Here is a 12,621-nt window from a genome sequence, read left to right as displayed (position 1 = left end):
AAAGACATAATCAAATTATAAACAAAAGTATACAGAAAACCAACCCACACAAATAGATATTTAAATTACAAATCCAATCATCCAATAATAGCAAAAAAATGTATTGTAAAAAGTTTATCTGATAGAGCCAAAATTGTTTGCAATAATGAACAATTTAATAAAGAAAAATTGCTCATTAAAAATGTTCTAAAAGAAAATCTATCCTGAAACATTTATTAATACATTTTTGTAGTACATTTTTTACAATTTTTTTTAAAAATTTTAAATCAGCAGAGTCTTCTTCTTTAAATTCCAAACTATTTCATTCATCCACCCTGGAAAAAACCCTCAGCTTTCAAGTGTGTTTTGTTACTTTATAGCTTCATGAGCCCGACCATCTAAGTTCTAAGAATGTTAAGGGTTTCTTCGAGTCCCATTTTACTAGTTTTCTGCATATTTTTTTGTACCCATCAATTTTAAGGTAAATGTCTCAAAAACTGTAAGAGTTGAAGCAGTTCAAACATCCTTTTAAACTGTTCTCTGTAGTAGCATTATGAATCACCCTGTAGACAAAAACCAAACCGATACTTGTAACTTAAATTTAAATGCCAAATGTGGAAGACCTCTTCGTAAGGTCAGAATGGTTTTAGAAAACCAAGAAATTCTTAAATTCTGATTAGTCAGCGAGTTCAAGGTATTTTATTGAATTTGTAATAATATTACCATCATTCTGGTTATTAAAAATCTCTTGAAACTAGTGAAGAAAAACAAATTTTACTTCTTCTATTGTTGCAATGAATAACTTAAAACACTGGGATTTCACTAGGATGTAGTCTTGTATAGCCTGGAGGCAAAAACGTTTTAAAATCCGTCTTTAAAATGCATAAAACTATTGCGGGAATGAGTAATAAAATTAATGATACATTTTTGACATTAACTGCGGACAGAATTGTCGGTTTGCAAAATGTTAAATGGCAAAAAAAGCGTTTAGTAGTTGTAATTAATTTATTAATAGTGGCAATTAATAACTATTGCACAAATAGGTTGGGATGTTTTGAATGTTGGTCTTAATAAATTACTTTAAATTTATCAAAATGTGATGGTTTTATGTGGAATTTACACTGATAGTTCAAGAACTGACAATCAAGAGAAAACGCATCTATTACAGCAACCATATCGTCCCACAAAGTGCTATTTACTTTCATATCGGATAGGTACAACATATTATTATATTTGCCAACTTTTTAAAGAGGCCATTGATCAATCGTTAATCAACACCAATTCACACTTTGACTATATAAAAATTATTCAATAGATTTTAAATTCCTTTTAGGGAAGAATCCCTACTGAGTTGAGGGTGTATTTTACGCACGGACATAATAAAAAAACATAATTAAAAGAAGCGTAACCTTTTGCATTGACAAATCGTTGTGTTGCACCACCAAATGCATAAAAGGTGTTATAATTGCACGTCAATTAGCCGGTGAATTACGACTATCTTAAAACCCATCTAGATGGGTAATAGACCGACCACGTCATAGATGATTAGCAATTAGTGGGTTGTTGTGTGCTCAAAGTAACATTTATGAAAAAAAGTGAATCAAGGAAATTGGCTGCGAGGCTGATGGTGGTATTTGATGGGTAGAACCACCTTAATATGCAGGTATGCTGAAGAAAAACACGATCCACATTGATTTCGTTCGATTATGACGTTTCGAAACTGGTAAGGAGCGACATAATGATGGTTGGATATGTCAGTTTAATGGTTTTCCAAACTGAATTGTTAAAGATTGACAGTTTCTTGAGTGTACAGAAAATCAAAGTAAACTAGAATGACGTTATTTTTCACTGTTTGAATAGCAATCAATCTGACAGACTACCTGCACAATATTACCAACTCAACAAACGTTTTTAATTAATTTTTTATGCAAGTACAGTTAACTTTTAAAACATGTGACATTCAATTTTGTTTGATTTTTTCGTATAGAAAATCCAAAAACTGAATTTTCTAACCTTGTCTTATAGCAAAAATTACTAGGAAAGTGATAATTAATTAACAACTGACCCATTCTTGTACAATGCGGACGTAAAAACTTTCTTGAATTGTACTATGTATAATTAACGCCAATCTGAGAAATATTTAAAAAGTCTTTATCAATATAAGTATTTCATCATCATTTAACACGTCGAAGATTTAGATATGGCTAAATAAAAGTTAAATGTTATGACGTAACAATGTTATGTACGTCATTCTATTTACGTTGATGTTTACCTTACTTTTTCAAGTTTTTGTGCCATCTTTGATGCCTTTGGTATCTTTTCAGGGACACCCTGTAGATAACAGGGTTGTTAGCTAAGTTCATATCAGCAATTTCAACTAATTTTAAGTCTAAATGCAAAAATGATGCAGAACCATAGAAAAAATACATTTTATGATTTCCTGTCATGTCAAGAAATTTTTGAGAGTTGTCACGTGACTAGTATAGACAGTAAACCAGCTTTTATTTCAACAACTATCTGAAAATGCACTTTATAAAGCTATAAATACGGTTTTTATCCACTTCATGCTCTTAAGAACATGGATCTTATAGCTTAGGCCAGAATGTCTCTAAAAGTTTTGGAAATTTTAAATTTTTGAAAAGGCACACTAAGGAATTTTTGGCTAAAACTAACGGTCAAAGATAATGTTTAATTCAAAAGTGCCAAGTGTACAGCTCTGTCCATACTTTTTAGAGACACCCTGTAATTACACAAAAATGACAACAATGACACAAAAATTATCCAAAACAATAAAAATGTATCTTTAATAACTCCCTGTGATGTCAACGAATTTTTGACAGTTGTCACGTGACAATTAAATGTTTAAATCAGTAGAATTTGCATAAATCTTAGCACTATTTCTAGGCATCAATTGGTCAAAAAGCAGCACTTGTGATTCGTCAAAAAAAGCAGCAGGCTGGAAGCTGCTTTTTTTTGACCAATCACAAGCTACCCACTGTGCTTAGATTTCTGCAAATGCTGCACAAGTATTTAATTTTATAGCTCAATGTAAGTATTTTTGACAAATGTCACGTGACTTATAAAATAAGTCACATGATCCCATTCAATACATTATTTATATGTCACGTGTCACAATGCATTGATCTGTAAATAGAGTTTGGCTTTTTGCCACCGCAAGATTTATTTTATAGTGTTAAGTTGTATTGACGGATCACGTGACCTATTGCATCGATGTAGTTAAGACTATGTGGCAATTTGACTGTGATAGGTTAGGTTACTGTCAAAACCAATCTTAGCACGTCCTAAACAGCAAGTTTTAAATGCTCATAAAATTAAAAATACGGTTTGTTTATCCCATGTCAAATTTTATAGTTCAAGTTTTGACTATTCTATAACAGCTGTCACGTGACAGTTAATTGACAAAATTCAAACTACTGCCTATAAAACTCACTTGTCAGTGATTTGCTTTCTTCAATTACTTGTTTTCTTCTTCTCTTGTTTGTCTTGCACTTCGCCAACAATTCCATTTGAAGGAGTTACATTATGACGTTATCTTGATTTTTAGTATACGAAACGCACACACAAACACATATACAGAAAGGTAAGTAAGTTGGATGGAAAACAAATCCCACACTGATAATTAAGCATTCAATAACGTCTCAAATAAGGAAAAAATCAATCAAGAAGACATAGAACTCAAATTGACGCAATAATTACTCTTGAGGCCGTAAATCAATCGTTTGATTATCTAAACAGTGGGTGGAAGACACAGAAACGTGTCATTTTCGGCATTTATCCGTTTGGCACTGCTGTTATGACTAAAGGTTGAGTTACGATTGTATACGTTACACAATATGGGACAGTCACCTGACCCTAAAGGTCGAAAATGTTAATTTAACAGTCTGAAAATGATCCTAAAACTTCAAATCCAGTTATACTGGGCCTGTATTGTCCGAAGCTTTACATTGTTTGACAGTTTTGACAACCACCGCAAATAAAGTTACATAACACGTAGACTGGTTTCCTAACTTTGTTAGAAAAAATTGGCAAACAACCCAACCAAAACGTCGGTATGCAACAAATAAGGATCTAAAACAATCCGAAGAAGGTTTTTGGAGGCCGCACCAGGTCACGGATGGCATCTTAAGAATGGTTTACCTTAAAAGGTACCTTAACAGGAGCGTATCCAAATTTTTTCTACATAATTTTTTTGGGAATTGTTAGGGTATGATTGGTCTGGAATAGGTCACTGTCGGGAGTCAAAGGACTCAAATGTCTTAATAGTATTTTGAGTTAACTATTTACAAAATGTTTGTTTTTTCTTGATATCCAGGAAAAATCATTGAACCGGCTCTATATTTCTTACAGATTTGAGGTTTCAGTACAATTTGAGACACCTTGTACACTCTAATGTTAAACTTCAGTACGTCCCCAAATCCGTTTCTTACTAAAATTATTAAGATGTACGAAAATTTACGTTTCTGTCATTATACATATTAGTGAAGATCATTGTTTGAAAAAAAGTGTTTAACTTGGCTGTCAATATTATTGTTCCAAAAAAAAAAATTGCAATTTACAAAAAATACAATCTACAAAAGAAATGGTGCACTTTTGTCATTGACTGATAAAAACCATGAACAAATCATTGTACTAAACACTTTGACACACTTTTAAGATGTAAGATTCCTCGCCGCTCCTGACAATTACGCTCATTGGCGTCCGCAAAAATAATTAGTGCACCATAATACACATCAAAGGCCTGCGGCAAATATGATTGCGAATAAGTGATGCTTTTAGACCTAGAACCCGTAATGGATGAATCTTCGGCGATTTAGTGGGGGCGGCCATTTTATCTTATATAAGACAAAATAGTTAAAGAAGATGCATCATATCCGTGAGAGTGAGTGCATCTTCAGTGCACGGTTAGCCCACCCACAAAAAAAATGAAGCACGTAAGATATTTTTTGTTTTTTTTTTTTAATTTTAGTTTTGATTTTTGGGGATTTTAATGATCACTAAAGCAGTGAAAGTGCTACTAACCTAGTGTGGCACAATATTTGCTAATTGACCTGAAAGTATTTAAAGCTTATTATTAGGAAGAGTGTAAATTGAAAAGCTTTTATGGCTAGTAGAAGAAATTTATATGCATTGGATTACTATCTAAATACATTTCAGTAAAATCATTTTGTCACGGTGTAAATTTCAAAATATTAAATTTTTTTCTCAGATTAAGAGTGTTTAATATAATTCTTCAAATCAACGAACATTTGAATTATTAACACTTTTAAATAAACGGACTGGTAAAGTAAATTAATTTTCTAACTATAAAGCAAGTACTAAGCAAACTAATATTTTGAGTAAAATAATTGACCACAAAAGCACAGTTTTAGCACTTTCTTAGTTTAAATTACCAAAACAAATTGTTTATTATGTTTCGTTTCTTGTCAAGTGAGCTAACCTAATTAAATGTTACAAGGTAATGTTCAAGATTATTTCTCCAATTTCCAAATTTGTTTTAAATGATGATATTCATTTTTTCTCTTCCTTTTTTTGGTTTCCTGCATATTCAAAATTAACATTTTAGGCTAAATAACAAGAAAAGTAAAAAACAAAGCCAGATCGTTATAATCGACATAACAAAGTAAGAATTAAATATCTCAAAAATATGCAAAATTGTTGAAAAATTAACGATTAAACTAATTATTATATGGGATGTTTTATCAACGATTGCGAAAAATTTGAATCATCGATTAATAATCCCAGTTTGTTATACAAACCATAATTCAAAAATACAGATTTTTATTTTTTAGTTTTGACATTAGTGACAGATATCACGTGGTTTTAGAGCAGTTTCCCACTTGGAGTAAGAAAATGACTGTTTTAAGCACATTTTTGGATTTCCTATCCAATAACTTAAAAAAACACTACAGAATCAAACATGTTGATTTGGCAATTAGCAAAATATATAAAACGTTTCACAACTATTCATAATGGCAATGTTATTAAATTTATTATTAATTATAAAATGCAAAAAAAAAATCTTTGAGCCTTGAGATGACCAGCAAAGTGCAATTAATACTCAATAATATCACGAATTTTTACAAATATCATACAAGGTGGTCAGAATTTCACTTCATACTGACCAAAACAATTTGAAACACAAAATAGTGTAATTGATTCAAGGTGTAAGTCCTTAACGAACAAACTTCTCTCTTTCGTTAGGTTAAGTGAATTTCTGACCACCCTGTACAATTTCTAGTAATATTCCTGATCTGCTTGTGCACACTTTGCTAGTACTTTACTTTTTTTTGAAACCCTCCTAACTTCTTCATTACATACAGAACTAGTTTGACATTTGGGCCACTCTGTTTATATATCCAACTATACAGAAAAACTAACAAATAGTCTAACAACTTCCAGATCAAATTATTGCAAATTACTTGAGTTTCTCGAATAAGTAATTTAAAAACCTGTGTAAGAATAAATTATCACATTATCTGCAACCTGTTTTAGTAAACGCAGGCGTTAGCAACTGGTAATGATACCAAAACCAGAAATTTGTTGAAAGAGTTACAGAAATTCACGCTTAAGGACGCCAATTTCGTGCCTAATATAGAAGATATTTGTCAAGTGTCTTCAAATCAATTTTTGCAATGTTTATCATCACATTGCCAGACCAGTTTAGTAGAGGAATTTAGTGTTGCGTATTATCTGAATAGTTTTAGGAATATCAGTAAATAATGAAGGTCTACAACATTGATTTTCTAAGAAGGCAGTAATTATTTACTGGAATAGTGGAAAGGTCAACAAACTGGAAAGAATGTTAGTTCAAATCATCAAATTTAGTGTACAAATCACCTTTTTCCAATTTCTACCGAAGTAAAGCAGAAAACTACAATTTGCAAACAATGTTTTTCATTTAAGAGTCAAAGAAGTCCATTATCACCAAATGGAGAATCTTTTACATATCCTGAATGGTTTTACCATATTTGGGCACAATTTATTCCAAAAAAAATGTCTTCAGTCATCTGCTTTTAAACATGTTTCGTTACTTCAAAGAAAACTCTGCTAACCCAATTGATTTTAGTGACTGTCATCACTTATGACAGTCACACAGAAATAGGACATCAGGACAGTGGGTGTTTTTGTTAGCACAAACTACCAACTGTGATTTATGCAAATTCTGGGCATGCGGTCTATGATAATCAATCTTTTTTCAGCTTCTCCTCCCTCTAGCCTTGGTAGGCTTCTGCACATGTGCTCGCCTTGACAATGTTCAATACCTCCCTCCCTCTCAAAGGCCGGTTGGAGGTATCCGACCTGGTGCTGGTGGTTTTGGAGCTGGATCCACCCCAGGATTCCCTTCTGCTGGATCAGGTGGAAGCTTGCCTGGCAGACCTGGAGGTGGTTATGGCGGAGCCCCTAGCGGTGCATACGGAGCCCCAGGTTTTGGTGGTAGTGGTGGTGGTGGTGGTGGAGCTGGCAGCTACAGTGGTGGTAAGATTTTCGTTCTTTCTTGTCTTTCACATATTTCTAAAGTTTCTAAACCTTTCAGGTGGTGGTAGACCTGGTGCAGGCTCTGAAATCCCCATAATCCGGTACGAAAACGTCAACAACGGCGATGGCACCTATCAATTTTTGTACGAAACTGGAAACGGAATTAATGCCCAAGAACAAGGTGACGCTAGAGGAGATGGTACTCAAGCCCAAGGCTCATTCTCCTACACTGCTCCTGATGGTCAACAGATCCAGCTCCAATACACAGCAGACGAAAATGGATACAACCCTCAAGGAGCTCACATCCCAACCCCACCACCAATCCCACCAGAAATCCAGAAATCTATTGATCAAAACTTGGCTGACGAAGCTAGAGGTACTCTATGTAATTTTACAAAAAATCAAATTATGCTAAAAGTGGTCTGTTTGCAGGTATCGTAGATGATGGAGCGTACAAACCTGGTCCAGATGAGGGTAGGGGAGGTGCAGGTGGATACAGTGCAGGCGGTGCAGCTGGAGGCTTCAATAGTGGTAATAACCAACACAAAATCCTCATTTATTTCACTCAATAATTAAAACTAAACAGGATTTGGAGGTGGTGCAGCCGGAGGTTTTAGACCTTCAGGAGGAGCTGGTGGTGCGTTCAGACCGCAAGGAGGAATTGGAGGACTGGGATCAGGACAAGCCCCAGGAGGTGGCGGTTACAAGTACTAAACCAATCGAATCGAGCTGGTGATCTTAGCACATTGTGGCTTTTCTTGCACTTTTACCATTTTTTATCAATTGCACCCCAAAATGTGCTCAGATACCTACTAATAACGCTGTTTTAAGCTAATCAATCAGTATTCAAGCTGTCTTAGGTATGTTACGTACTAAAAGATGTGTTCTTGTATATACTCTTAAATGATACTATGTATTTTTTTTTTGTATAATAAAGCCGTGTATATTTTTGTAAACTGTATGTTGATTTTGTCAACCACTTATATACAGGGAGAATAGTTGAAAAATTATGTCTCAATGCATACTGACTAGTATCAGGTGTCAATTTTTAGTTGCCAGAAGCTTCTAAAAACTGTTTTTAATGTGCCAGATACTTCTAGAAACCATTTTGTATTGCCAGATGCTTCTAAAAGTCATTTATAGTTTGCCAGAAGCATTTACTAGTCATTTTTACTTGCCAGAAGCTTCTACAAATCATTCTTAAATGCTAGACGCCTCTAAAACCTTCTTAAGCTTCTGAAGACTGTTTTAATGTGCCAGATACTTCTAAAAATCATTTTATTTTGCCAGATGCCTCTAAAAGTCATTCCTAGTTGCCAGAAGCTTCTACAAGTCATTTTTAGTTGCCAGAAGCCTCAACAAGTCATTTTTAGTTGCCAGAAGCCTCTATAAGTCATTTTTAGTTTGCCAGAAGCAACTACAACTAATTTTTAGTTGCCAGAAGCTTCTACAAGTCATTTTTAGTTGCCAAAAATCTCTACAAGTCATTTTCAGTTGCTTTAAGCCTCTATAAGTCATTTGTAGTTGGCCAGAAACAACTGTAAGTCATTTTTAGTTGCCAGAACCCTCTACAAGTCATTTTTAGTTGCCAGAAGCTTCTACAAGTAATTTTTAGTTGCCAAAAATTTCTACAAGTCATTTTAAGTTGCTTTAAGCCTCTATAAGTCATTTTTAGTTTGCCAGAAGCAACTACAACTAATTTTTAGTTGCCAGAAATCTGTACAAGTAATTTTTAGTTGCCAGAAGCTTCTACAAGTCATTTTTAGTTGCCAAAAATCTCTACAAGTAATTTTTAGTTGCTTTAAGCCTCTATAAATCATTTTTAGTTGGTCAGAAGCAACTGCAAGTCATTTTTAGTTGCCAGAACCCTCTACAAGTCATTTTTAGTTTATTTAAGCCTCTATAAGTCATTTTTAGTTGGCCAGAAGCAACTGGAAGTAATTTTTAGTTCGCCAGAACCCTCTACAAGTTATTTTTAGTTGTCAGAAGCTTCTACAAGTCATTTTTAGTTGCCAGAAATCTCTACAAGTCATTTTTAGTTGCTTTAAGCCTCTATAAGTCATTTTTAGTTTGCCAGAAGCAACTACAACTTATTTTTAGTTTCCAGAAATCTGTACAAGTCATTTTTAGTTGCCAGAAGCTTCTACAAGGCATTTTCAGTTGCCAGAAGCCTTTAAAACCTTCTTAAGCTTCTAAAGACTGTTTGGGAGTGGAATGTTCTCAGGAAGGTTATTCTAGTAAATTTAAGGCTATTAAAATGACTTTTCTAAAATCGTAACTTTAATTCCTGTTCTGTTGAAAACCTGAATAATCCTCATTTGTAAAATATATGCAGGAATATAACTGCCTCAAATGTATTTGCTACTTAAACTTGACTACATTGAAAAATTCTTTAACGACAGTGACAGACAAGATGACGTAACCACCGTACGTCCTGGTTTAGACTATATAATTAACTGACATTAATAATAATCCAAATATGAGTTATTGTAGTTGACCATAAAAAATGATGAGCAACTTCTATAACAAGTTACAGTACAAAAAACACATACCAAGTGTGTTTTAGGTATTTTATGGTTTAAGCCTAAATAAGTTATGTTGCCTAATAAGTAAGAATACATTCGAGATAGAGTAATTTAAAAAATTTACGGATTTGCTAATACTTTGGATTCTAAACAGTTGTGGCGTTTTAATTGGTAATAGTAAAGCAATTAAGAATGTGTATTATGTTATACATAGTTGTTTGACGGTTACTGTGGTTTATACAGGGTTGTAATAGGGTAATTTAATTTGTGTTTCCAGACTGTTAGAATTAAAAATCTGGTTTGTATTTCCTAGAGAAACTTCCTACTCCTACAATTTACGCAAATGCTGCCCATGTGGATTTATTTCATTTTGATTTTTGCCATAGTTATTGATTTTGTACCTGTCAGTTTACAGGAAATTATGTTTTATATTTTTTCTGCCTGCAATTTTTCTAACTTTCCGTCATTATTGAAGATTACGTAAAAACTGGTTTTAGTCTTATACCAATTCAATTACAACAATATAGGTGATCACACCTTAACCAAACACAATAGTAATTGACAGCTTCTGAGTGTAAAGTAAACATTTAAGGGTGCTCGTCTAATGGTTCTTTACAATTGTGGTACCATTTCATAACCACTTGACCTGACACAATCAAACGAACCACTTTTTTTCCCATAACGTTGCCGCAACACTCGAATTCCAAATCGGTGATGGATCAAGAAAAAAAAAAGGATGCGGCAAGGACGCGTCAAAACACAAATTAATACGAACAATCTAACATTATCTAGATACCGACATCCTCATACTTGTTTAAACGGAAAAAATGGTTCTGCTGCATCGCAAGAACAATGGCACCGTCGAAAATGAGAAGATCAAGATCATCCGCAATGACCCTGATCGTCCGGTGGATCCTATATCTGACATTTTAGGGATCTTCAATTTTTTTGCGAAACAAGTGGGGTTTGATTTGGTATAAAAAGAGCGGAGTGAAATTTGGAAGACATCACTTCAAGTTTTGGTGTTTCAGTGAACTGTTATTATTTAAAAAATGAAGGTATTTTTTTGGTAAAATTGTGGACTCTAGTAGTAGAAGCATGGTTTTACAGGCTATCATCATTGCATCCATCTTGGGCTTTGCCGCCTCCGCTCGTTTGGATAATCTGTACCTACCACCCAATCAAAGATCCAATGGGGGAGGTTTTGGTGGACCTGCACCTTCAGGAGGATTTGCTTCTTCATCACCATCCGGAAAAAGTCCAATCCCTATTTTGAAATTCAACGCTGACAACAGTGGAGAAGGCACTTACAGGTACAGGGCTCCTAGCTTGACCAGTCAAACAACTCACTAATTTAATCAACAGGTACAACTACGAAACAGCCAACAGCATCACCGCTGAAGAACAAGGAGAAGCTCGTGGTGACGGTACTAAAGCCCATGGCTCCTACTCTTACATCTCTCCCGAAGGAGAGCACATCTCCATCACCTACACCGCTGATGAAAACGGTTTCGTTCCCCAAGGCTCTCACATCCCTACTCCACCTCCAATTCCAGAAGCCATCTTGAAATCTCTCCAAGAGAACGCTGCAGCTGAAGCTAGAGGTGTGTACGATGACGGGCAGTACCGTGGAGAAGGTTTGAACGAAGGAAGGTACAATGGAGAAGGTCAAGGAGGATTCCAAAGAGCTGCTGCTGGTAGTGCTGGTTATGCCGCCAATGGTGGTTACCGCTACTAGATTGAATAGCCATTTTTTATTTATTTTCTGTATATATATATGTTGTGACGTGTAATGCCAAAATAAAGGCCAATGAAAAGAAATATTTTTGTTTTAAAAGCTTCCTTTATGGTTAACTCAGAGAATACTACGTGTATTTCAAATAGACAGCAAATTTGGTTAAGGAAGAAGACTAATTTGCTCTTTTTTCCTTCTATTAACTGAATATAAAATTGCAACCCTGTTTTTTTAATAGAAGCATTACTTATGTTTACAATTTTGATATTCTTTGCCCTAACTTTAATCTTGTGGAAGATTACACATCAGAAAAACGTTTTGCTGTCACTTGGAAAGTAATTATAATTTGCAAATATAGTGCAACTCATCCAAAACCTTGTAAATATAATAATTGTTCATAGTTCCATCTATTCTTAAAGATATCTAGAACATGCTATGACTAATTAGCATAGACATATCTTTGAAGAATTATGGATATTGTCTAAGGATATATTCTATCTTCTAAATGTCCACACGTTTGCAACTCTGTGGAATCTCTCTTAAATCATCAAAAAAATGCTTAAAATCCGTTAGGTGCGTTTACAAAAATTTCAACATTTGTAATAAGTGAACGTTATTTTTCTCTCTAGGCTAAGTTTTTTAAAGTCCAAATCAACACAAAAGCAAGGTTAGAATTTTAACATCTCTAGAATGAGTTAAACCAGATTGAATCCCTTTATGACGTTCAAGATGTAAACGCTAAACGCCTACTAGAGGCTTAACTATTTATGATAATTTGGACTGAAATCTAATCAAATTTATGAGGAAAAGCAAATTATGAAAATGTGATCCTTGGATGATTAGATTGGTCTGTAGCACATTCTATTAAAGCTTGTAAGAACAAAT

General features: G+C 34.1%; 1 protein-coding gene across 1 annotated transcript; it reads left to right on the top strand.

Annotated features, from left to right (window-relative positions):
• The first annotated feature begins 4,837 nt into the window (after nt 1–4,837).
• On the top strand, nt 4,838–11,739 carry LOC145731916 (uncharacterized). Its single transcript, XM_081983908.1, has 8 exons — nt 4,838–4,931; nt 7,200–7,476; nt 7,535–7,852; nt 7,909–8,007; nt 8,063–8,187; nt 8,308–8,336; nt 11,060–11,314; nt 11,367–11,739. The coding sequence occupies exons 1-8, from the start codon at nt 4,923–4,925 to the stop codon at nt 11,737–11,739; spliced, it is 1,485 nt and encodes a 494-aa protein (XP_081840034.1). The 5' UTR covers nt 4,838–4,922.
• The last annotated feature ends 882 nt before the right edge of the window (nt 11,740–12,621 follow it).

This window comes from Ips typographus, linkage group LG7, assembly GCF_016097725.1.
Source record: "Ips typographus isolate SLU linkage group LG7, UJ_Ityp_2.0, whole genome shotgun sequence".
NCBI lineage: Eukaryota > Metazoa > Arthropoda > Insecta > Coleoptera > Curculionidae > Ips > Ips typographus.
The sequence above is the reverse complement of the archived record's forward strand: the minus strand, read 5'-3'. Positions and strand labels throughout refer to the sequence as shown.

Coding starts and splice junctions, on each gene's coding strand:
- LOC145731916 (XM_081983908.1), top strand. Junction 7,853..7,908: donor CTTGGCTGACGAAGCTAGAG/GTACTCTATGTA, acceptor GTCTGTTTGCAG/GTATCGTAGATGATGGAGCG. Junction 8,337..11,059: donor CAGTATTCAAGCTGTCTTAG/GTATGTTACGTA, acceptor TAAAAAATGAAG/GTATTTTTTTGGTAAAATTG.